The sequence below is a fragment of the Hippopotamus amphibius genome, chromosome 6 (genome assembly GCF_030028045.1).
Source record: "Hippopotamus amphibius kiboko isolate mHipAmp2 chromosome 6, mHipAmp2.hap2, whole genome shotgun sequence".
NCBI classification, from domain to species: Eukaryota; Metazoa; Chordata; class Mammalia; order Artiodactyla; family Hippopotamidae; genus Hippopotamus; species Hippopotamus amphibius.
The window spans coordinates 125,873,887-125,901,194 of NC_080191.1; the positions used below are offsets into that span (position 1 = coordinate 125,873,887).

The 27,308-nt window shown below is 37.3% G+C and overlaps 1 protein-coding gene across 1 annotated transcript in view; it reads right to left on the reverse strand.

Annotated features, from left to right (window-relative positions):
- The window catches only part of LOC130854961 (phospholipid scramblase 2-like), a 36,861-nt gene extending 15,847 nt beyond the window's left edge, over window positions 1-21,014 (reverse strand). Inside the window, exons 1-3 of the mRNA XM_057737792.1 lie at window positions 21,002-21,014; window positions 10,915-11,222; window positions 9,539-9,581 (exon numbers count right to left, since the gene is read on the reverse strand). Coding sequence (XP_057593775.1) covers window positions 9,539-9,581; window positions 10,915-11,222; window positions 21,002-21,014 — 364 coding nt within the window. The remainder of the gene's footprint in view (window positions 1-9,538; window positions 9,582-10,914; window positions 11,223-21,001) is intronic.
- Between the last annotated feature and the right edge of the window lie 6,294 nt (window positions 21,015-27,308).

Here is a 27,308-nt window from a genome sequence, read left to right on the forward strand (position 1 = left end):
TATATTTAGGTGCTCCTATGTTGGGTGCACAAATATTTACAAATGTCATATCCTCTTGTTGGATTGACCCTTTTATCATTATATAACGACACTGTCTCTTATTACAGCCTGTCTTAAAGTCTATTTTGTCAAATATAAGTATAGCTATTCCAGCTTTATCTAATTTCCATTCACTTGGGATATCTTTCTATCACTGTATGTTCAGTGAATCTTGCTTTTTGACCCAGTCAGCCACTTTGTTATTGATTAGAGAATTTTGTCCATTTACATTTAAATAATTATTCATATCTATGCACTTGCTATTTCCATTTTCTTAATAGTTTTCTGGGTGTTTTGTAATTTTTTGTTCCTCTCTCTTCACCCTGTCTCTGCCTTTGTGCTTTGATGATTTTTTGTAGTGATATGCTTAGATTTGTTTTTCTTTATATTTTATGTATATACTATAGGTTTTTTGCTTTGGAGTTACCATGAGGCTTACATAAAATATCTTATGTTTATGACAGTCTGTTTAAAGTTTAAAACAATTTAAGTTTGAATACATTCTATATGCCCATTTTTTTACTCTCCAAACTACTACATTTTATGTTTTTGATGTCACAATTTATTTTTTATTATTATTTTATTTTATTTTTTTGGGGGGTACACCAGGTTCAATCAACTGTTTTTATACACATATCCCCATATTCCCTCCCTTCCTTGACGCCCCCCCTCGGTTCCCCCCCACCCTCCCTGCCCCAGTCCTCTAAGGCATCTTCCATCCTCGAGTTGGACTCCCTTTGTTATACAACAACTTCCCACTGACTATTTTACAGTTGGTAGTATATATATGTCTGTGCTACTCTCCCGCTTCTTCTCAGTTTCCCCTTCACCCCCCACCCCCTCCCATACCTCGAGTTCTCCAGTCCATTCTCTGTATCTGCTTCCCTGTTCTTGTCACTGAGTTCATCAGTACCATTTTTAGATTCCGTATATGTGAGTTAGCATACAATATTTGTCTTTCTCTTTCTGACTTACTTCACTCTGTATGACAGATTGTAGTTCTATCCACCTCATTACATATAGCTCCATCTCATCCCTTTTTATAGCTGAGTAATATTCCATTGTATATATATGCCACATCTTCTGTATCCATTCATTTGTTGATGGGCATTTAGGTTGCTTCCATGTCCTGGCTATTGTAAAGAGTGCTGCAATAAACATTATGGTACAAGTTTCTTTTGGGATTATGGTTTTCTTTGGGTATATGCCCAGGAGTGGGATTACTGGATCATATGGTAGTTCTATTTGTAGTTTTTTAAGGAACCTCCAAATTGTTTTCCATAGTGGCTGTACCAATTTACAGTCCCACCAACAGTGCAGAAGAGTTCCCTTTTCTCCACACCCTCTCCAACATTTGTTGTTTCCAGACTTTGTGATGATGGCCATTCTGATTGGTGTGAGGTGATACCTCATTGTGGCTTTGACTTGCATTTCTCTGATGATGAGTGATGTTGAGCATCTTTTCATGTGTTTGTTGGCCATCTGTATGTCTTCTTTGGAGAAATGTCTATTTAGGTCTTCTGCCCATTTGTGGATTGGGTTATTTGCTTTTTTGGTATGAAGCTGCATGAGCTGCTTGTATATTTTGGAGGTTAATCCTTTGTCCGTTGTTTCATAGGCAATTATTTTTTCCCATTCTGAGGGTTGCCTTTTAGTCTTGTTTATGGTTTCTTTTGCTGTGCAAAAGCTTTTAAGTTTCATGAGGTCCCATTCGTTTATTCTTGATTTTATTTCCATGATTCTAGGAGGTGGGTCAAAAAGGATGTTGCTTTGATGTATGTCAAAGAGTGTTCTGCCTATGTTTTCCTCTAGGAGTTTGATAGTGTCTGGCCTTACATGTAGGTCTTTAATCCATTTGGAGTTTATTTTTGTGTATGGTGTTAGGAAGTGTTCTAATTTCATTCTTTTACATGTTGCTGTCCAATTTTCCCAGCACCACTTATTGAAGAGGCTGTCTTTTTTCCATTGTATACTCGTGCCTCCTTTGTCAAAGATAAGGTGCCCATATGTGTTTGGGCTTACTTCTGAGTTCTCTATTCTGTTCCATTGATCTTCCTTTCTATTTTTGTGCCAGTACCATACTGTCTTGATCACTATGGCCTTGTAGTATAGTTTGAAGTCAGGAAGCCTGATTCCACCAACTCCATTTTTCCTTCTCAAGATTGCTTTGGCTATTCGGGGTCTTTTGCGTTTCCATACAAATCGTAAGATTTCTTGCTCTAGTTCTGTGAAAAATGCCATTGGCAATCTGATCGGGATTGCATTGAATCTGTAAATTGCTTTGGGTAGTACAGTCATTTTCACGAGGTTGATTCTTCCAATCCAGGAACATGGTATATCCCTCCATCTGTTTATGTCATCTTTGATTTCTTTCATCAATGTCTTAAAGTTTTCTGCATACAGATCTTTTGCCTCCTTAGGCAGGTTTATTCCTAGGTATTTTATTCTTTTGGTTGCAATGGTGAATGGGAGAGTTTCCTTAATTTCTCTTTCTGCTCTTCCGTTGTTAGTGTATAGGAATGCAAGAGATTTCTGTGCATTAATTTTGTATCCTGCTACTTTACTAAACTCATCAATGAGTGCTAGCAGTTTTCTGGTAGAGTCTTTAGGGTTTTCTATATATAGTATCATGTCATCTGCAAAGAGTGATAATTTTACTTCTTCTTTTCCAATTTGGATTCCTTTAATTTCTTTTTCTTCTCTGATTGCTGTGGCTAACACTTCCAAAACTATGTTGAATAACAGTGGTGAGAGTGGACACCCTTGTCTTGTTCCTGTTCTTAGAGGGAATTCTTCCAGTTTTTCTCCATTGAGAACAATGTTGGCTTTTGGTTTGTCATATATGGCTTTTATGATGTTGAGGTAATTTCCTTCTATGCCCATTTTCTGGAGAGCTTTTATCATAAATGGATGTTGAACTTTGTCAAAAGCTATTTCTGCATCTATTGAAATGATCATATGGTTTTTATCCTTCAATTTGTTGATATGATGTATCACGTTGATTGATTTGCGTATATTGAAGAATCCTTGCATCCCAGGGATAAACCCCACTTGATCGTGGTGTATGATTTTTTTAATGTGCTGTTGCAGTCTGTTAGCTAGTATTTTGTTGAGGATTTTTGCATCTATATTCATCAGTGATATTGGTCTGTAGTTTTCTTTTTTTGTGACATCTTTGCCTGGTTTTGGTATCAGGGTGATGGTAGCCTCATAGAATGAGTTTGGGAGTGCTCCGCCTTCTGCAATATTTTGGAAGAGTTTGAGAAGGATAGGTGTTAACTCTTCTCGAAATGTTTGATAGAATTCGCCTGTGAATCCATCTGGTCCTGGGCTTTTGTGTGTTGGGAGATTTTTAATCACTGCCTCAATTTCTGTACTTGTGATTGGTCTGTTCATGGTTTCTATTTCTTCCTGGTTCAGTCTTGGAAGATTGTATTCTTCTAAGAATGTATCCATTTCTTCCAGGTTATCCAATTGATTGGCATATAGTTGCTTGTAGTAGTCTCTCATGATGTTTTGTATTTCTGAGGTGTCCGTTGTGACTTCTCCTTTTTCATTTCTAATTCTGTTGATTTGCATCTTCTCTCTTTTTTTCTTGATGAGTCTGGCTAATGGTTTATCAATTTTGTTAATCTTCTCAAAGAACCAGCTTTTAGTTTTATTTATTTTTCTTATGGTTTCTTTCCTTTCTTTTTCATTTATTTCTGCTCTGATCTTTATGATTTCTTTCCTTCTGCTCACTTTGGGGTTTCTTTGTTCTTCTTTCTCTAGTTGTTTGAGGTGTAAGGTTAGGTTGTTTATTCGATCATTTTCTTGTTTCTTAAGGTAGGACTGTATTGCTATAAACTTCCCTCTTAGAACTGCTTTTGCTGCGTCCCATAGGTTTTGGGTTGTTGTGTTTTCGTTGTCATTTGTTTCTAGATACTTTTTGATTTCCTCTTTGATTTCTGTAGTGATTCCTTGGTTGTTTAATAGTGAATTGTTTAGCCTCCATGTGTTTGTATTTTTTGCAGTTTTTTTCCTGTAATTGATATCTAGTCTCATGGCGTTGTGGTCTGAGAAGATGCTTGATATGATTTCAATTTTCTTGAATTTGCTGAGGTTTGATTTGTGACCCAAGATGTGATCTATCCTGGAAAATGTTCCGTGTGCACTTGAGAAGAAAGTGTAGTCTGTCGTTTTTGGATGGAATGTCCTATAAATATCAATTAAGTCGAGATGGTCTAATGTGTCATTTAAAGCTTGTGTGTCTTTATTTATTTTCTGTTTGGATGATCTGTCCATTGATGTAAGTGGGGTGTTCAAGTCTCCCACTATAATTGTGTTACTGTCGATGTCCCCTTTTATAGCTGTTAGCATTTGCCTTATGTATTGAGGTGCTCCTATATTGGGGGCATAGATATTTACCATTGTGATATGTTCTTCTTGGATGGATCCCTTGATCATTATGTAGTGCCCTTCCTTGTCTCTTTTAATAGTCTTTACTTTCAAGTCTAATTTGTCTGATATGAGTATTGCTACTCCAGCTTTCTTTTGACTTCCATTTGCATGGAATATCTTTTTCCATCCCTTCACTTTCAGTCTATATGTATCCCTTGGTCTGAAGTGGGTTTCTTGTAGGCAGCATATAGAAGGGTCTTGTTTTTGTATCCATTCAGCCAGTCTGTGTCTTTTGGTTGGAGCATTTAATCCATTTACATTTAAAGTGATTATTGACATGTGTGTTCCAATTACCATTTTCTTAATTGTTTTGGGTTTGTATTTGTAGGTGTTTTCCTTTTCTTGTGTTTCCTACTTAGAGAAGTTCCTTTAGCACTTGTTGTAAGGCTGGTTTGGTGGTGCTGAATTCTCTTAACTTTTGCCTGTCTGGAAAGCTTTTGATTTCTCCCTCAAATCTGAATGAGATTCTTGCTGGGTAAAGTATTCTTGGCTGTAGGTTTCTCTCTTTCAGGACTTTCAGTATATCCTGCCATTCCCTTCTGTCCTGCAGAGTTTCTGTAGAAAGGTCAGCTGTTATCCTGATGGGTTTTCCCTTATATGTTGTTTGTTGCTTTTCTCTTGCTGCTTTTAATATTTTTTCTTTGTGTTGAATTGTCGTTAGTTTGATTAATATGTGTCTTGGTGTATTTCTCCTTGGGTTTATTCTGTATGGGACTCTCTGTGCTTCTTGGACTTGGTTCATTATTTCCTTTCCCATGTTGGGGAAGTTTTCCACTAGAACCTCTTCAAATATTTTCACAGACCCTTTCTTGTTTTCTTCTTCTTCTGGGATGCCTATAATTCGAATGTTGGTACGTTTAAGGTTATCACTGAGGTCTCTGAGGCTGTCTTCTAGTCTTTTTATTTTTTTATCTTTTTCCTGCTCTGTGGCATTTATTTCTTCCATTCTATCTTCCAACTCACTTATTCGTTCTTCTGCCTCAGTCATTCTGCTGGTTAGAGCATCTAGAGTATTTTTAATTTCAGTTATTTTGTTATCCATTGCTGTTTGTTTTTCTGAGTTCTTATGAACTGTTTCTTGTACTTTCTCTAATTTGTTATCGAGATTTTGTATCATTTTTACTATCATTACTCTAAATTCTTTTTCAGGCATTTTTCCTATTTCCTCCTCATTTATTTGGTCTTGTGGGTTTTTTTCCTGCTCCTTTGCCTGCATGGTGTTTCTTTGTTTCCTCATGGTTGTCCAAGCTTTTGGGGTTGCTTGTCCTGGTGATAGAGGTGTTTATAGAAGACTGTCCAAGCCTCAGACTAATGTCCAAGTATTGGATTAGACGAATATTCAGTCGGCTATGTCGGGCTCCCCGCAGTCCCATCCGGTGTCCGAGGCCGTCTGCTGGTGTTCAGCTGGTTCTCTGTGGGAATGACTGCGTCCTTCCATGCATTCCCAATGCATCTGTGGAGAGGGATGCACTCCACGTCTCTCTACTTCGCCGCCATCTTTTTCTCTCCGATGTCACAATTTATATTTTTTTATCTTGTGTATCCACTAACAAATTACTGTAATTATAGTTTTTTCTACTTCTGTCTTTTAACCTTCATATTAGATTTATAAGTGATTAACCCATCATCCTTGTAACTTTAGATAATTCTGAATCTAACTACACCTTTACCTTTGCTAGTTATATTTGTACTATAATATGTCTTCCTGTACTAATTAGTGTCCTTTCACTTCAGCTTAAAGAAGTCTATTCAACATTTCTTGTCAGCAAGTCTAGTGGTAATGGATTTCTTCAACTTTTGTTTGTCTGGAAAACTATCTTTCTTTCAATTAAGAAGGTCAACCTTTCCAGGTAAAATATTCTTGGTTGGCAATTATATTATCCCACTCCCTTCTGGCCTATAATATTTCTAGGCTAAAATCTACTTGTGGTCATATAGGGATACCCTTGTAAGTAATAAATTGTTTTTCTCTTGCTGCTTTTAAGAGTCTCTCCTTCTATTTTAACTTCTGACAATTTAATTATAATGTATCTTGGTGTGAGACTCTTTGGATTCATCTTACTTGGAACTCTCTGGGTCCTTTCCCCAAGTTAGGAAACTTGCTTGCCACTATTTCTTCCAACGAGTTTGTGCCTTTATCTCCCTCTTTTCCCTCTTGGATCCCTAAAATGGGATTATCAGTCTGCATGATGTTGTCCCATAAGTGTCTTAAACTATCTTCAATTTTCTTCATATTTTTTTAATTTTTGATCCTCTGATTGCATGAATTCCAATTTCCCATCTTTGAGTTTGCTGATCCATTTTTCTGCTTCATCTATTCTGCTATTGAACCCCTTTTGAATTTTTCAGTTCAGTTCTTGTATTCATCAGCTCTGTATCTATGTTTGGTACTTTCTTATATTTTGTACCCCTTGCTGAAATTCTCACATTGTTTATGCATTCTTCTTCCAATCGTGGTGGGCATCTTTATGATTGTTATTCTTACCTCTATTTCATTAATGACTTTTTCTGAGCTTTTATCTTTTTTTTGTTTGTAATATATTTCTCTGTTTCTTCATTTTCCTTGGCTCCCTGTGTTGGTTTCAATGTATTGTATGAAACAGCCACCTGTCTCAGTCTTGAATGAGTGGCCTCATATAGGAGGTGGACCTTATCATTTAACACTACCCTAGCTCTTTGTTGCCTCTCCAACTTTTGTGATTGCCCAAGCAGCCTTCTTATTCTTAGTGGCTCTCAGCAGTTGAATTGTGCCAAGAGCTATCAGTCTCCCAAAGTGTCAGGTCTTAGTCAGCACCAAGATGCAATCTGATTGGAAGCTGGACGTTCAGGCAGCAGCATTTAAAGTACGCAAATATATGTCTTTCAGGGGAAGACTGGGAGATGGGCATTTCTCTCTGCTATATAGGTATTGAACCCTGGGTGGATAGCCAGTTAAGAATTGTCTTTGTTTGCTGCCATACTGTTGAAACTGAACACAGGCAATGCTACCACCAGAGCCAGGCTATCAAGGGACATTTCCTCTATGTGGCACCCACAAAAATCCAGGTGACAGATGTGTACAAGCTCCTTTCTAGGAGATATCAGCAAAGTAGGATGGGGGAGAGGAAGAGCACAAAGAAGGTACCCACAGGTCTCTGAGGACGCTGCATTGCACTGAAGTTAGCCGTAGGTATGTGTTAAATTGAAGCCTTCCCTGAAAGTCAAAGCTTTTAAGAGAAGCAACTACACTTCTTTCATGGTAACGGTGGCTTTCTTTCATAAAAAGACTGGGCTTCTTTCAGTCTGCCCTATCTGTGCTGGGCCCTGGGGAGTTAGACACACTTAGTCAACATTTAAGATTCATCTCTGAGTTTGTTATAGCCTTGTGGGTCTTATATATGTAAACTGCATAACTTTCAAAGCTAGATATTTGGGCTGCCCACCACTCTGTGGAAATATTAAGAGTTGGGGTACCAGTTGTGGTGTCAAACCCTTCACTCCTCATGGAGAAGCTGGGAGTTGTAAGCTCCCTCTTTGTGTGTTGTGCTGAGGGTACAGTTTATAGAGAGATTGTGTCTCAGCTTCTATTATCCATTTCAGTGTACATTTTTTCCCTCAATTATCCAATATGCAAAGTCACTCAGCTGGTTTCTAAATTTCTTTAAGAGGGAATTGTTCTGTAGGTAGCTGTAAATTCACTGTGTCCATGGGAGGAGGTGAGTTCAGGAGCCTGCTCTGACGCTATCTTGAACTGGTCCGTTATAAGTAATTTAAATGTAATAGGTGATAATTGTATATATTTAAAATTTTTTTATTGAAGTATAGCTGAATTATAACATTGTATTAATTACTACTGTACAGCAGAGTGACTCAGTTATACATATATATTCATTCTTTTTCATATTCCTTTCCATTATGGTTTATCACAGGATACTGAATATAGTTTCCTGTGCTATACAGTACGACCTTGTTTATCTGTTCTATATACACCAGTTTCTATCTGCTAATCCTAAACTCCCAATCCGTCCCTCTCCCACCCCCTTGGCAATCACCAGTCTATTCTCCAGATCCCTGATTCTGTTTCTGTTTTGGTGTAGATAATTGTATGTTTTAACCAAATCCATTACTCTGCTAGTAAAATTCAGGTTCTAAATCTACTACTGGAAAGGAACTGTCCAGAGATATAAAGATGGATTTACAGATATATTCTACAACTAGCAGTTTTCACTAAACTCCTTATATCTGGAAGCAAGACACTCTGGTTCATTAATCTACCCAGATTCTCTTTCCCCTCACAGCAGTCCTGAAGCATCTAGTGCCTTCCTAAGTTTATTCTTGCACATGGAAAGCACTGAAAACACCTGGTAGAGTCAAAGGCGTCATTTAGCACAAGCAGGAGTGCTCTTCTAGGAAGCCAGGCTGCTGGGCCTGCTGGTCAGCACACTCCAACATTGCAGTGTCCCTTCATCTGACCTGGTAATTCACAGTCCATGGAACAGAGCCCGTGGAACACAGATTTTATAGGGCTCATCTGAGCTCCCAGGAGAAACCGTGAGCAGGAATATGATTTTCCAAAACATCCCCATCCAAATTAAAAAAGTTCACTCTCTTTGGAAATGCACTAAGGTAACTGTTAGTTCATTGTAATAAGTTAAAATGAACCATTGCTGGTGGCTCTGTGCCACTGTCAAGGTTCAGAAACTGGGGAGAAAATAGCTGACGTTATAGAAGTCAGGTAAAGAGACAGATTCCCTGAAGAGATGTCTGGAGAGAAGAGGGAACAAAAGTAAATTCTGATTGTCTTCCTTATAAGTTACAGTCCTTATCATGAGGATAGATACCCACAGGAATAGTATTTTACCACTTGACTCCTAATTTCAAGAAATGAGCTGCTGACAATCCTCATCAATTCATTATCACAGGGACTTTTGTAAATAACCAGGTTTAATGGTCCAACATCACTGAAAGTGTTATATTTGCAGTTGTTGATATGCCTTTATCTGCATATCACCAACCCCCTTTATCTGCCTATCAACTGTCCACTCGTGCTAGAAATATAATCAACACAATGAATACATACCTTCTGTAAGTGCAATCTGCTGATGAATCTGAATCTGATCTACCTATGATAGTAAACAAATAAGTTTTAAGCATATGTTTTTATATTTTTAAGAATTCGTATAATCATCAATATATATTGTCAATATTTGATAATAGTTTATATTACTTTTCAGTGTAAAAATAAAGGTAATTTTTTTGAAAAATATCTATTGAATGTGTTCACTATTAATGTGGGCAAATTCAAGTGAAATAAAATTGACTTACACTGAAAGCCCTATAAAGATAAGAACACACTGCTCTCTCTAGATGGGGTTTAGGAAATATTAAAACCATTTTATTCATAAGAGATTTTTTTACTACAAAGCTCAAAATTTTTCTTTTTAAGTGTATATGATATTATCATTTTTAGTAGGTGATAACTTCCCCTACATATTTTGTGAGTCCTTGATTTTTAAAAATATCTTTATTTCTTGGAGAATATATGAACTAATAAAATTCTTATAATATATGATGCTCAAATACATTTTGGGATATAAAATTAGTGCAAGCAGTGCAAGAGGCACAATTCATTTCCTGTGATGTCACAGGAATATTTATTTTTGTATAGTTTGGACACATAGAACTTCCTATTCTACTTTACCTATGACATTTCTAACATCAGACAAATGTAAAATCTCATGTTGCAGAGATAATAACTCTCATGTAGTACATTAAAATGTAGGACTTTTTTTCCCTTTACGGTTGCATTTATAAAATTGAGTCTTCAAAACAATAAAAGCAACATAATGTATAATTTTATTAATTTTAATTAAAAGTTGAGTCATATTACACACAAAACATCACTCCATTTTGGTACCATTTGTTGAAATTGAACACTAAGCTTTACTTGATGTTTGTTTCTAACTGCTAGGAAATTATTCAGTGTTGGGATTAAAGGGCACAGGATCCAGAATCAAGGTTCCAGAACTAAAAAGCCATTCCCACTTTCTGTGCATTTTGACGCTGAGCAAATTATGTAACTTTCTCTAGGCCTCAGTTTCCTCTTCGATAAGATGGTGATAAGTATAGCACATATATATCATAGAGTTTTTAACGGATTAAATATGTTAATATATGTATGCTATTTAGGAACAAAGCCTGGAAAATTGTGCTTAGTAAAGGTTTGCTATTGGTTATTATTGCAGATTCTATTCAAGATCATAGGACACACAATTTCCGAGGACATGTGTATTTGCTTTACTAGTAAACCTTGCCTAGAAGAATTAGAGTAATTTGTTAGCAAGAAATGTTGTTTTACCATTTCAGACTTTTGTGAATTAGTCATTTGTTAATGTCATTAAGTAAACTGGAAGCACAGTTTTACTTTTTAAGAGTCTTTTATGTATTTGAAATTACCTGATTTAAATATTCCAAACCTGGTGGACAGTCTGATGAAGGTGGTAGTTCTGGAATCCACAGTAGTCTTGCAGGCACATTTGACTGAAGAGATAATGGCTGTAATTGGACAGGAATGCCAACCGCTCTAACCACTGAATAGCCAGGTGGTAGGATTAGATATTCAGACTGGGTTCCAGAGGAGCCAGGCTGGGAGGCAGAACAGCCAGCCTTGGCAACAGTATTCTCAGCCTGGGTTTCAGAACAGCCAGCCTTGGGGGCAAGATAGTCATGCTTGGAGTCAGGGTAGCCAGTATTTTCTGGAGATGCTGAAATATGAACAAATGAAATTATTTGTAATGGAACAGAAAAGTGAAAACTTCAGTTCTTTTAGGATTACCCCAGTTATGTACAAACTACAATTTCCCCTCAGAAATCCTGTTTCTATTAAGCTTCAAGTTTGTGTTTTTATCATTCAGCAATTTTTAATAAAATATCTAGGGTTTCATGTCTACTTTTATGTTGAGGGTTTGGGGCTGTTATAGAGTTGGCCCACAGCCTTATTCTTACTGCTCAAAATTCAGATGAAAATATGCATGAAACCTAATAATGTGAAAAAAACATCAACAATGATCTAAAGTCATGAACATAAAGATTCTAGAATGCGTTCATGGAAATAAGAGATAGCATTGGGTAAAGGGCCCAATATAATGGCTTTAAGCCAGCATTTCTAGCATAAAACTGCCTTGTAAAAAAATGATAATTCTGGAATTCTAACAAATGGCACTTCCTATAGTAAAGAATTGGCAGTGGTTTTGCTCCATCAAGGGCTATTTGCCAAGGTCTGGAGATGTTTTTTTTGTGCCAACTGCAGAAGAGAGTGATACTGGCACCTGGTAGACAGAGGTCTGGAATGCTGTTAAATACCATAAAATGCTCAGAACAGCACCCTGTAAAAACAGAATTATCCATCCCCAAACACTATAGTGCTGCTGTTGAGAACCCTGGTATAGAGGTAAAGGCATGTCATTCTGTCTAGTACTGTCCAGATACTTGTCTGGCTTAACAATTTGCCTGGGGGTTTAATCCATGGTGTATTCTATTCCTAAGAACCTGTACATTAAAAAAACTTTAGTTATGATACTTAAGTTACAAATTTAAACTTCACAGTTTTGCACCCTCAGCTCTCCAGAAAATAGAATTTGAGAACCAAGGAAGGTTAAAAAGTATAACAGGAAAAATAGTCAAGTATTTGATAAGCACAGTATGGGAAGAAATTTAATAAGTGTAATCTCTGAATTCACAAGAATTTGTAATTACAATAAACTTCCTAAGCTTGTATTTACTGTACATAAAATTGCAATTTCATAATAATGGAATGTAATTTCAAAGGACTGTATTTTAATGTAAAGGTTATGCAAAATTTAATACTTAGGCAATTTGTAAATATATTTTAATGGAACGTAGATGACAAAATACATATACCATTAAAAAGTGAGACTTAGAAGAGACTAAACCTTACACAATAATAGATATAGCTTATAAGAAATATAGCTTTATAATTCATTACTTCTACAATGAATAGATATTTACAGATATCTATAATATGACTGAATCTGTTCTTGAATTGGCAGATACAGCTATCAAAAAGGCAACCTGCTCTCTGGAAGCTTACAGGCTACTTCTGGGAAACAAATTTTTAATTTTTAAAAAAGATTTCAGATTGAACTGATGGGGAAAATGCATGGAAGAGAGGGAAAGGTGTGAACCAGTTTCTCTGGATAGGTACAATCTACGTTGAGACCTAATATATAAGAAGGAAAAATTTTGTGTGAAGATCTGATGAGAAATATTCCAGGGGAAGGAAAACCAAATGCAAAAGTCTCTGATTTTAGGAATGAATTTGGCATGTTTTGAGGACATTAGAAGGGAGAAGAAGAAGGGAAACAGCTGTCAGTAAAGACATAAAGACATAGGATCAGTTCATCTTGGGAGCTGCTAAATCAGGAGTTTGTATTTTATTCCAAATGTGATTGACAGACAGGCCTTAGAGGATTTTAAGGAGAAAAGTGAGTTCCATGGTCTGATTTATACATTACAAAGTTTTTAGGAGTACTGAGCACTGAGAATTTTTAAAAATTATTTTATATTGGAATATAGTTGATTTATAATGTTGTGTTAGTTTCAGGTATACAGCAAAGTGATTCTGTTATACATATTTATATATCTATTCTTTTTCAGATTCTTTTCCCATATACATTACTACCGAGTACTGAGTAGAGTTCCCTGTGCTATACAGTAGGTCCTTGTTGATTATCTACTTTATAAATAGTAGTGAATATGTGTTAATTCCACTCTCCTAATTTATCCCTCCTCCTACCTTTCCTGTTTGGTAACCATAAATTTGTGTTCTAAGTCTGTGAGTCTGTTTCTGTTTTGTAAATAAGTCCATTTGTATCATTTTTTTTTAAGATTCCACATATAAGTGAAATCATGATATTTCTCTTTCTCTGTCTGACTTGCTTCACTGAGTATGATAATCTCTAGGTCCATCCATGTTGCTGCAAATGGCATTATTTCATTCTTTTTTATGGCTAAGTAATATTCTGTTGTATATATGTACTACATCTTCTTTATACAATCCTCTGTCAATGGACATTTAGTTTGCTTCATGTCTTGTCTATTGTAAATAGTGCTGCAATGAACAACAGGTGTGTGTATCTTTTCAAAGTATAGTTTTCTCTGGATATATGCTCAGGAGTGGGATTGCTGGATCATAAGGTAGCTCTATTTGTTAGTTTTTTAAGGAAACTCCATACTGTTCTCCATAGTGGCTGTACCAATTTACATACCCACCAACAGCGTAGGAGGGTTCCCTTTTCTCCACACCCTCTCCAGCATTTATTGTTTGTGGACTTTTTGATGATGGCTTTTCTGACCAGTGTGATGTGATAACCTCATTGTAGTTTTGATTTGCAATTCTCTGATAATTAGCTATGTTGAGTATCTTTTCATGTACTTTTTGGCATCCATGTATCTTCTTTGGAGTAATGTCTATTTCCATCTTCTGCCCATTTTTTGATTGGGTGTTTATTTAATATGGAGCTGCATGAGCTGTTTGTATATTTTGGAGATTAATCCTTTATTGGTCATATTGTTTGCAAATTTTTCTTCCATCCTGTGAGTTGTCTTTTCGTTTTGTTTATGGTTTCCTTTGCTGTGCAAAAGCTTATAAGTTTGATTAGGTCCCATTTGTTTGTTTTTGTTTTATTTTTATTACTGTATGAGATATTGTTGTGATTTATGTCAAAGAGTGTTCTGGCTATGTTTGCCTCCAAGAGTTTTAAGGTATTCAGTCTTATATTTGGGTTTTTAATGCATTTTGAGTTTATCTTTGTGTATGGTGTTACAGAATGTTCTAATTTCATTTTTTTTAACATATGGCCGTCCAGTTTTCCCAGCACTACTTATTGAAAATAATTTTTCTCCACTGTATATTTATTCTTGACTCCTTTGTCATAGATTAGGTGCATGGGTTTTAAGCCTCGGTAAATTTAAGAAAATTGAAATTGTATCAAGCTTCTTTTCTGACCGCAATGCTATGAGGCTGGAAGTCAACTACATGGGAAAAAACCTGCAAAATCTACAAGCATGTGGAGGCTAAACAATATGCTACTAAACAACCAATGGATCACTGAAGAGATCAAAGAGGGAATATTAAAAAGCCTAGAAATAAATGGAAACAAAATCATGATTCAAAACCTATGGGATGCAGCAAAGGCAGTTCCAAGAGGGAAGTTTAGCAAAGACGCTTACCTCAGGAAACAAGAAAAATCTCAAATAAATAACCAAACTTTATACCTAAAGCAACTAGAGAAAGAAGAACAAACAAAACCCAAAGTTAGTAGAAGGAAAGAAATCAGAGCATAAATAAATAAAACAGAGATGAAGAAAACAGTAGAAAAGATAAATAAAGCTAAAAGCTGGTTCTTTGAAAAGATAAAAAGAAATCTGATAAGCCTTTAGCCAGATTTATCAAGAAAAAAAGGGAGAGGGATCAAATCAATAAAAGTAGAAATGAAGAACGAGAAGTTACAATGGATGCCACAAAAATACAGGATCATAAGAGACTATTAAAAGCAACTATATGCCAATAAAATGGACAAGCTAGAAGAAATGTAAAACTTCTTAGGAAGGTACAATCTCCCAAGACTGAACCAGGAAGAAACAGAAAATATGAACAGACCAATCACAAGTATTGAAATTGAAACTGTGATTAAAAACTCCCAGCAACAAAAGTCCAGGACCAGATGGCTTCACAGGAAAATGCTATAAAACATTTAGAGAAGAGTTAACACTTACCCTTCTGAAATTCTTCCAAAAAACTGCAGAGGAAGGAATATTCTCAAACTGAGCAATGGATTTTTTTTTTTAATATTTATTTACTAATTTGGCTGCAGTGGGTCTTAGTTTAGGCATGTAGGATCTTCGCTGAGGCATGTAAGATCTTTTTTTTTTTTTTAATGGAATTTAACTTCTCATCCAAGTGTTTTTATTTTTAAAATTTATTTGTTTATTTATTTATTTACTTATTTTATTGGCTGTGTTGGGTTTTCATTGCTGCACACCGGCTTTCTCGAGTTGTGGTGAGCGGGAGCTACTCTTTATTGTGGTGCATGGTCTCCTCATTGCAGTGGCTTCAGCATGGGCTCTAGGCATGTGGGCTTCAGTAGTTGTGGCACATAGGCTCAGCAGTTGTGGCTCACGAGCTCTAGAGTGCAGGCTCAATAGTTGTGGCGCACAGGCTTAGTTGCTCTGTGGCATGTGGGATCTTCTTGGAGCAGGGATTGAACCTGTGTCCCCTGCATTGGCAGGCAGATTCTGAACCACTGCACCACCTACAAAGCCCTGAGGCATGTAGGATCTTTTATTGAGGTGTGTAGACTCTTTGTTGTGGCGCGCAGGCTTCTCTAGATGTGATGCGTGGGCTTCTCTCTAGCTGTGGTGCAGGGGCTTAGTTGCTCCGTGGCATGTGGGATCTTAGTTCCTCAACCAGGGATGGAACCCATGTCCCTTGCATTGGAGGCAGATTCTTAACCACCGGACCACCAGGGGAGTCCCAACACTGAGATTTAAAATGAGAAATGCAAATGCAATCTCTGCCCTCATTGTGTAATGGGAGCAAGAGTTTTATACTCACCCTTATTGTAAGGAGATAGAACACCAGTATAATTAAATGATTAACTAGAATCAGAGACAAGTGCTTTGAAGGAACGGACCAGGGTTTTATGACTACAGGTGCCAAAGAAAGGTGTTTGGATGGGGAGAGAGAAAGAGAGGGAGTTGAGACAGCCTCCCTGAGGACCATCTTCAGCTGAGATCTAGGGGATACAAAGGAATTGAACAGGTGGGTGGCAGGGAATGAACATTTCAGAAAGACACCCTGGGATAGTAACAAACATAGGGCCTTTAAAAATCTGAAAAAAGGCCAGTCTTTCTGAACAGAAGAGAAGGCAGGGAAGCCTCCTAGGACCTGGTGGCCAAATTAAGCATTTTGGCTTCTATTATAAAAGTAATGGAAAGCCAGTGAAGTAGGGGCTGAATATTCTCTGTAATATGAGCCAATTGGTATTGTTAAAGATTACTGGCTACACCACAAAACCCAGACCATAGGCAAGACATTGGAAATGTTTATATTTGAGTTAATTGCTAATAGTGTCAGTAATACTGTGATCTTCTCAAACTCTTGGAAAGTAAGGATGGTATTTTTTTTTTTCTTGAATGAATGGATTAGGCATATAAAATCACTTGAAATTTGGATAATACTTCATTTATATAAAGCCCAACTTTTAAAAAATATTATTAGTATAGTAGCAAATATTTGCCATTTATTATTTGCTAGGTATTTTACACATACCTGAATTGTACTGGTATTTAATGTATACTCTCTAAACCAACCTGAATCAGAAAATTTTATCCCTAATTTATGGATAAGAAAAATGAGGCTTAAATGACTATACTACCCAAAGTAATCTACAAATTCAGTGCAATCCCTATCAAATTACCAATGGCATTCTTCACAGAATTAGAACAAAAAACTTTACAATTTGTGTAGAAACACAAAAGACCCCAAATAGCCAAAGCAATCTTGAGAAGGAAAAACAGAACCGGAGGAATCAGGCTCCCTGATTTCAGACTATACTACAAAGCTACAGTAATCAAGACAGTATGGTACTGGCACAAAAACAGAAATATAGATCAATGGTACAGGATAGAAAGTCCAGAGATAAACCCACACACATATGGTCACATAACATATGACGAAGGAGGCCAAGAACATACTATGGAGAAAAGACAGCCTCTTCAATAAGTGGTGCTGGGAAAACTGGACAGCTACATGTAAAAGAATGAAATTAGAACACTACATAACACCATACACAAAAATAAACTCAAAATGGATTAAAGACCTAACTTTAAGACCAGATACTATAAAACTTTTAGAGGAAAATATAGGCAGAATGTTCTATGACATAAATCATAGCAAGATCCTTCTTGACCCACCTCCCAGAATAATGGAAATAAAAACAAAAATAAACAAATGGGACCTAATGAAACTTAAAAGCTTTTGCACAGCAAAGGAAACCATAAACAAGACAAAAAGACAACCCTCAGAATGGGAGAAAATATTTGTAAATGAAGCAACTGACAAAGGATTAATCTCCAAAATATACAAGCAGCTCATGCAGCTCAATATCAAAAAAACAGACAACCCAATCCAAAAATGGGTGGAAGACCTAAATAGACATTTCTCCAAGGAAGACATACAGATGGCCAACAGACATATGAAAAGATGCTCAACATCACTAATCATTAAAGAAATGTAAATCAAAATCACAATAAGGTATCACCTCACACCAGTCAGAATGGCCATCATCAAAAAACCTAGAAACAATAAATGCTGGAGAGGGTGGGGAGGAAAAGGGAATCCTCCTACACTGTTAGTGGGAATGTAAATTGATAGAGCCACTGTGGAAAACAGTATGGATGTTCCTTAAAAGACTAAAAATAGAACTACCATATGACCCAGCATCCCACTACTGGGCATATACCTGGAGAAAACCATAGTTCAAAAAGATACATGTACCACAATGTTCATGGCAGCATTATTTACAATAGCCAGGACATGGAAGCAACCTAAATGTCCATCAACAGATGAATGGATAAAGAAAATGTGGCACATATATACAATGGAATACTACTCAGCAATAAAAAGGAATGTAATTGAGCTATTTGTAGTGAGATGGGTGGACTTAGAGTTTGTCATACAGAGTGAAGTAAATCAGAAAGAGAAAAACAAATACCGTATGCTTGGTATTGATGAACCTAGTGGCAGGGTAGGAATAGAGATGCTGACGTAGAGAGCAGAATTGAGGAAACTGGGGGGGAGGGGAAGCTGGGACGTAGTGAAAGAGTAGACCTATACACACTACCAAATGTAAAACAGATGGCTAGTGGGAAGCTACTACAGAGCACAGGGAGATCAGCTTGATGCTTTGTGAAGACCTAAAGGGGTGGGATAGGGAAGTTGGCAGGCAAGCTCAAGAGGCAGGGGATATGGGGATATATGCATACATGTGGATGACTTATTTTGTTGTACAGCAGAAACTGACAATACTGTAAAGCAATTATACTCCAATAAAGATTTAAAAAAAAAGAAAACTGAGGCTTGAGGGACAATAACTTGTTTAAGACTACTACACAACTATTAGGTACAGAAATCAGAACCTGTTGCCTGATCCAATTGCTCTGTGCCTTTTTTCCACCTGAATAATGGGGATAATTAATAGTATTTACTCCGTAACATTGAGAATTAAGTGAGTTAAATCTACATTAGTCACTTAGAACAATGCCTAAGACACAGTAAATTCTCAATTTTAAGCCATAATATTGTTAGGATCACCTTCCCCCTAAGACACGAGCTATATGTGCCCTTGTACTTACAGAAATAAAACTGAGACATTTTTCTCACAAACTTTCAAGTTTGAGTATAACCATTTTTAATTATGTATCACCTGCTTTAATTCTATAGGGGTAGATTAAATCATTCTCCAAGTGCCTTGGATAGATACTATAGACTTGCTGATCATTCTTCAGACAGCAACTGTGTAAGAATTTAGAGCAGTGGTTCTCAGCCCTGGCTGCACATTATAATCATGTGAGGAATTAAAAATTACTATCCCTGGGTCCCACAGCTAGGGTTTCTGATTTAATTTTTCGGGCATAATGCCCTGGTACTGGTGTTTTTAAGAGCTTCTTCTTAATACTTAAGTGAAGGCATGGTTGTGATTTACCACCTTAAAGCCTTAAAATTTTTCTACTGCACATTCTTTTAACTGCAAACATCTGGATGAGATCCAGGCCCTACTAGCAATTTTCTGGCTAGACAAACCACTTAGCTCCCAAGCAGATTTGTTTGCTCAGAGTAGTATACAAAATGCATATAGCTTTTTGCCCATGAGATTCTTTTTTTTTTTTAATTGAAATATTGTTTTACAATATTATATTTGTTTCAGGTGTACAGCATAGTGAGTCAGTATTTTTATAGATAATATTCCATTAAAAGTTATTACAAAATATTAGCTATTGAGATGATCATGTGATTTTTACCCTTCCTTCTGCTAATTTAGTGTATCACAATGATTGACTTGTGAATACTGAACCATCTTGCATCCTTGGAATAAATCTCAATAGACACAGAAAAAACATTTGACAAAATTCACCATCCATTTATGATAAAAACTCTAATAAATTTGGTATAGAGGGAACATATCTCAACATAATAAAAGCAGTTTATGACAAACCCACAGCTAACATACTGACTGGTAAAAAGTGAAAGACTTTATCCTAAATTGAGAAACGAGGCAAGGACATTTTGTTGTTGTCATTGATCCTGAGTACTTTGTATATTTTGTATATAGTCCTTTATCAGATGTGTCTTTGCAAATTTTTTCTCCTAGTATGTGTCCTGTCTTCTAATATTCTTGATATTGTCTTTTGCAGAAGTTTTTGATTTTAATAAAGTCCAGCTTATCAATTATTTCTTTCATTGGTTGTGATTTTGGTGTTGTACAAAAAAGGCATCAGTATACCCACAATTATCTAGATTTTCTCCTATGTCACCTTCCAGGAATTTTATAGTTTCGCTTTTTACATTTAGGTCTATAATGCATTTTGAGTTAATTTTTGTGAAGGGTGTAAGGTCAGTGTCTAGATTCATTTTTTTGCACGTGGATGTCCAGTTGCTCCAGCAATATTTGTTGAAGAGACTTTGTTTCATTGTATGCCTTGTTCCTTTTTCAAAGGTCAGTTGACTATATTTATGGGTATCTAACTATAGGCTCTCTGTTCCAGTGACAAATATATTTGTCTATTCTTTTGCAACTACCATACTGTCTTGATACTGTAGCTATAGTAGGACATGATTTTGGGTAGCATCAGTCCTTTGACTTTGTTTTCCTCCGGATTTTGTTCCTAACATATTCCCCTAACATATATTGTTTCACTCTTTAGAACCTTAAAATTTTAAAACGAGATGGTCTTTTATTACAAGCTTGACCAATATCCATCTCATTTAGAATTTTCTTGAGAGACATAGAGCCCAAACATAATAATGGTCATTTATTTAAACCTGTATATTTGTGTATGTTATGAAATATATACTGAGGATGTATCTGAGGATTTTAAACAATGAACTGATATATTAAATTCATTATCTGTTAATTAGTATGATTTGAATAAACATTGTGTATATAAAATATACATGAATAGGGAAAACTTATTTGGATGGAATGTTGATAATTATATAATTTATTTCCCAATAAGATTAGAATTTATTAGGTTACTCTAAGATTTTTTTAAAGGGAAAAAAGGGACTTTTGCCCACATCTTCTCTATGGTCGAACTACTGAAGTAGCCATTAGATTCTGGAGCATAAACAACACAAAGCAAATTGTGTCCTTTCAGAAACTGAATAAAACATAATGACAAAAACTTGTTAACAACAGGATTAACATTGTAGGGAAGAAAGTAAACAAAGCAAAGTACTTACTTTCATTGTCCATGATTTAAAGAATTCTGAAAAAGAAGACCTCATATTAGTACATTGTCTACAGATTTATAAATCAAATATGACAGTTGCAACAAAGTGCTCTGAAGTTATACACTCACACACATGGCATATTCCCTTATTCATCAAGTCTAGCAATATCTGGCCAGTTAAACATAATATTACAATTAGTGCTGTAAATAAAAATAATGGCGCTATAAGAAAGAGTTATGGAGACATCCGTTTAGATGGTGGTGGTAGTGGGTTTGTCAAGAAAGTCAGATCAGAGAGCCAAAGGCAGTTTAAAATCAACCAGGCTATGGAGGAGTGTGTTTGGATGGGGTGAAGCATTAGCGGCAGGGGGAGCTATATAGGTAGCAGTCCTGAGGCTGGAGGGAGGGAGCTTGGCTCATTCAAGGGAATAAAGATCTGTGGGTCACAGAGCACAGAAGGAGAAATCATTATACTTGAGGATGAAGAGGTGGACGGGGAACAGATCGTACAGGTTTCCTGTCTCTCTAAACTCTCTAAAGGCCAGAGCATGACCTGTCTTGTCAGGACAAAACACTTAATCAGTGCTCGTGGATTCAACAATGTGCACAATATTATTTCACTCCCTTCAGTCAGAAAGAACAGTTACCTTACAGATGTGAAGGCTGGCTAATCTGTGACTTAGCCGTTTCATGTGCCACTTCCATCCAACTGCAGAAACCCACTCATTTCCTGTTTCATTTATTTTTCATTTTCTTGTGTTTGTTCAGTATCAATGCCCTACAATTATCATACTCGCCAGGGTGGTATTAAGAGAAAGTTCTACTGTTAAGAAAGTTGCAGAAAGAAAAAGAGAACCCTGAATCCTCTGACACTTCACACTAAGCAAGTGATACTGGTACTGACCAAGTATTTCAAATTGCTAAACGAGGAGAATCAGTTATTGCCTTTGGGGAAGTTGCCATGCCAGAATTTCCAGGAATAACCACACAGAACCAGACAGTGAACTTGGAGAAGCAGGGACTTGGTCAAATATTTAAAGTAATAAATCTAACGTTTACTGAATACATTCTGCAGTGCCTTAAAAAGTTATACGTCATACTCTAACTCTTGTAACTTTTGATCGTTACCCAGTTTCGGAGGTGAGCCAAGGAAGGAACATGCAGGAAGAAAGTGCCTGGGAGTCCACAGATATTAAGTAGCAGATGCAGGATTCAAGGCAGGCAGGTGGACTCCTAGGCTAATGGCTTTAGCTTCTATGCCATAACCCGCCCGTCTTCCCAATTTTGGTGTTCCAGGGTGTCTAGCATAGTTCTGGCTCCAGCCACACTCCTCATTAATACTTACTGTTCAACAACAGCTAGCAGCCTCTATTAATCGCCCCTTCTAAGACCTCCAAATGCTGGCAGATAAACAAGAGGTTCTGGCTATGATCCGGCATTGCTCTGCGCTGTGAAGAGATGGATGAAGCGAAGCCCAGCCTACAGGGCGGTTTCAGGAAAGCCTTGGAAATGTCCTGGGACTGGCCAGGATGCCGCTAGGCCAGTTGGGCCCCTTGCTGAGTCCCTGCTGTGTTCTGGGGTCACTACCGGAGGCCGCTGGGACCCCAGGCCCCACTCTGTGAAGCCAACACTAAGCCCCGCCTCGCACCCGGGCGTCACCGGCCAACCAGCTCCTGCGCGTGCGCCCTGCTTCCACTGCGGTTCTGGTTCCTGGCAGCCTGAACACAGGAGGCTGAGCCTGTGGGACCCGTGGTTCTCCTCCCCAGAGGGCCAAATCGCTGCTGGGGGGTGTGAAACCTGGAGATGAGACTGCCTCCTGGGTGAGGCTAGAGGCACAGAATGGCTGTCAGCTCCTTTTTCGTGCCTCCAGAGAGTCTCCAAAAACTTTGGTTCTGAGGTTCAGGGCCTCAAGGAACTAGGAAGTGGTCACCAGCCGGAACTTGGAAAGTCAGTAATTGGGGAGTGGCCGCCCCCGGGTGGGCTCTGGGTGCTGGCTCTGGGGAACTTCCTTGATTCTGGCTTTGAACTTCATCATTTAAAATTATGTTGCTTCAAAATGGGAAAGCAGGGGGCTGTTCAGAGTACAAATGAGGACTCATGAAGTTTGTTTTTCTTTGTGGTTTCTTTCTTGCTCATGCTCTCTCCCTCTTTCTTTTTTATTTTTTATTTTGGTGAGGTGAAACTTTTGTTTATAAGTTTATAATTTCCTTTTATTCATGTATAGTCGATTGATAATATTGTGTTCGTTTCAAGTGTACAGTATAGTGATTCAGTCATATATAGGTTGTTACCAGATACTGGGTTAATTTCCTGTGCTATACCATATAACCTTGTTGCTTACCTATTTTATGTACAGTAGTTTGTATCTGTTAACCTCATACTCCTAATTTGTCACTCTCCCCCTCCCTCTCCTGTTTGGTAACCATAAATTTATTTTCTATGTCTGTGAGTCTGTTTCTGTTCTGTGTATACATTCATTTGTATTATTTTTTAGATTCCACATATAAGTGATATCGTATAGGATTTGTTTTTCTCTGTATGACTTATTTCACTAATCGTAATATTCTCTGGGTAAATCCACATTGTTGCAAATGGCAATATTTCATTCTTTTTTTATGGGTGAATAATAGTTTGTTGTATGTATGTACCACTTCTTAATCCAGTCATATGTTGTTCGGCACTTGTGTTGCTTTCATATTTTTGCTATTGTAAATAATGCCACAGTGAACATTGGGATGCATGTATCTTTTCATATTAGTGTTTTCTTTTTTTTCCCAGATAGATACCCAGGAGTGGAATTGCTGGATCATATGGTAGTTTTATTTTTAGTTTTTTTAAGGAACCTCCATACTCTTCTCCATAGTGGCTGCACCACTTTACATTCCCACCAACAGTGCAGGAGGATTTGCTTTTCTCAATGTCCTCTCCAGCATTTGTTATAGCTGTTCTGACAGGTGTGAGGTGAAACCTCATTGTGATTTTGATTTGCATTTCTCTAATAATAGGTGATGTTGAGCATCTTATCATGTGCCTGTTGGCCATCAATGTGTCTTCTTTGGAAAAATGTCTCTTCAAGTCTTCTGCCCATTTTTTGATTTGTTTGTTTTTTGGATGTAGACCTGTATGAGCTGTTTGTATATTTTAGATATTAACCCCCTTGCGGGTCATATCATTTGCAATTATTTTCTTCTGTTCCACAAGTGGTCTTTTTCTATTGTTGATGGTTTCCTTTTCTGGGCAAAGCTTTTAAGTTTGATTAGGTTCCATTTGTTTTTTTTTTTTTTTTTTTTTTTTTTTGCTTTTTTGTTGTTTGCCTTGGGAGATGGGTCTAACAAAATATTGGTAGGGTTTATGTCAAAGAGTGTTTCACCTATGTTCTCTTTTAGGAGTTTTATGGTGTCATGTCTTAAATTTAGGTCTTTAAAACAGTTTGAGTTTATTTTTGTATATGGTATGAGGGAATGTTTGAATTTTATTGTTTTACATGTAGCTGTCATGTTTTCCCAGCACTACTTGTTGAAGAGACTTTCTTTTATTCATTGTATACTTTTGCTTCCTTTGTCATAGATTAATTGACCAGGGATGTGTGGGTTTATTTCTGGAATCTCTATTTTGTTCCACTGATCTTATGGGTCTGTTTTTGTGCTAGAACCATGCTGTTTTGATTACTGAAGCTTTTTAATATAGTCTGAGGTCTGGGAGGGTGATACCTCCAGCTTTATTCTTTTTTCTCAGGATTGCTTTGGCAATTCAGGGTCTTTTGTGGTTCCTATGAATTTTAGGATTATTTGTTCTGGTTCTGTGTCTGGTAGACTAATGATCTCTGTTTTTTGTTTTTTGTATTTCAGGGTTTTCCTCCTGCCCTTTCAATTAGGAGTAGTTCCTCTTTTCATTTTAATTTTTTCTGTCTCTATGAATTTAGGAGAAACTTACCTGCTGTGGTCCTGAAGGGGTGTTTTTATGTGGAGAATTTCTATGTAAACTGCATGTGTCCAGTATCTTTGGAACAAGGGCTGGTTTTGATGTGAACACCAGCCATGTCTTCCCTCAAGGTTTGTTTTGGCCAATATCACCTTGCTAGGGAGTGTGGTTGATGTTGGAAAGTCTAAAGCCTGTGCAGGGTGTGAGGCAGGACTTCCTCTCTGCTTCCTGGCTGTTGCCTGCCAGTTAGGGGTGAGGTCTGCTCCCCAGCTGCTGGAGCAAAAGTCCTGAGGGTCAGGCTCGAGCTGGCTCTGTTCACTTTGAGTAGTGTTCTGCCCCAAAGAAGGGGAGTGCTAAAGTAAGTGAGGCTCATGTGCTTACAGAGGTTGGACCTCTGTAGGTGTCCACAGCCAGGCCATCTCTGTGTCCCTAGATCACGTTTTCTCCCAAGACCTGTCTGTGGAGCACCAGGCTGTGGTGTGGGATGAGTGGGACTGGGGTGGTTGCTGTGTTTGGATTGGAAAGTGGGGTAAGGTTGTGGGTGCCAGTGCAGAGTTCTCTCTGCCCTGTTTGTTGGCAACCCGGCACGCACACACTCTTTGCAAGTGGAGTCTAGGATTCTCCAGCCCTTCTATCTGTCCAAGTGGGTTCTCCCATCGGCCAAGGGTGCTGGTCTCCTTCGTGTAGGGCCCAAGGATGGGACACCCAGTCTGTGGCTCAAGCCACTCACTTCCTAGGGCAAGGGTCTGCCCATGCGGACCTTCTCTTCCTTTCATAGCCCTTCCAGGGGCAGAGGTCCTGACCCTATGCCTTTTTTCTGTTCTATCAAGTTATGGGAAAATCTTTCTTATAGCTTTGGTTGTGTAGGAGTTCTCCCAGTTTCCAGTTAGTTTTCCATGAGAATTTTTCCACATGTAGATGTATTTTTGCTGTGTTTGTGGGGGAGGTGAGCTCCATATCTCCCATTCTGCCATCTTTATCTGACCCCACCTCCTCTTTCTTTATGTCAAATGATATTTTTAACTGGTTGAAGAGTCAAAGTGACTGGGTATGTAGAATGTTTAATTTCCTGCCCCAGGGCTGACACATAAGCATGCAATAAAGACATCCTTGTTAAATTGAACTGAAATGTCTTCATTGATTTTTAAAAAAATTTTTTCATTTACAAAAGTAACACATGATCTTCCAAACTATAAAGCCAAATAGGGAGAAAAAAGTGAAACCTTGACCTCTCCACTTCTTGTTTTTCTTCCCATTACACTGTCAGCTGTGGTTAACAGATATTTGAAGATTGAACTAAGAGAGGCAGGTGGGAGGAGAGAAGAAGGGTCTTGCAAGGGAGGGGAAGAGAGAGAAAAATTGAGAAAATAAGATGGAAAAAGAAGGGAAAAGCCAAGGCACTTTGGTTTGAATCCCTCCTCATCCAGTCACCATCTCTATGACACTGTGAAAGTTACCTGACACTCTCTGTGCCTCGTTTTTAATGTGTAAAATGAGGATAGTAATGGTATTTACCCCATAACATTTTTATGAGGATTAAGGAAGATAAATATGTAAAGGGATTAAATTGGCTTTTGCCACAGAATAAGCATTCAGTAAATGTTATTTACATAAAATGTATATAACAAAAAAAACAGTATATATATACATATATGCAGGTTTTTTTTATATAAATAGGATTATTTTATACAGACTGTTCTCTGATGATACATCTTAGAAATCTCCAGGCCTATAATGCAGAACTGTGTCATTGATCTAATAATATAGGTATACTTTATTTTCAATTTTTCACAATAGTAAATTATTTTTATAATTTTATAAGTGATGACTATACTGTAGTCATTATACTGGCAGCTGTCTCAGCACAAACTACAGAAGAAGGTATTGTTCTGCATACATACCTCATTTTATTGGGCTGTGGAGGTACTGTGCTTTTTATTGTACAAATTGAAAGTTTCTGGCAACCCTGTGTTGTCAGATGATGCTTAGCATTTTTTTGGAGTAAATTATTTTTAAATTGATATATACATGTTTTTTAGACATAATGTTATTGCATGCTTAAGAGACTATAGTATAGTGTAAACATAACATATGAACTAAGAAACCAAAATAATTCATGTGACACCTTTTTGTGATATTCGCTTTAATGCAGTGAACTGTAACCAAACCCACAGTATCTCTGAAGTCTGCCTCTAAAGAAGGGTGTAAGAATAAGAAGATCCAATTTATCTCCACAGAACCCCAAAGAGATGAGGACTTAGTGATAGCAAATAAAGAGGAGAATAAAGTTGAAAATTAGAAATTAAAATGACTAATGCATGAAAGTTTACATTCAGAAGGCTGTTCACCCACCCTCATACAGTACCTTCGTGGAGGAAACGTGGCAGTGGTATGCA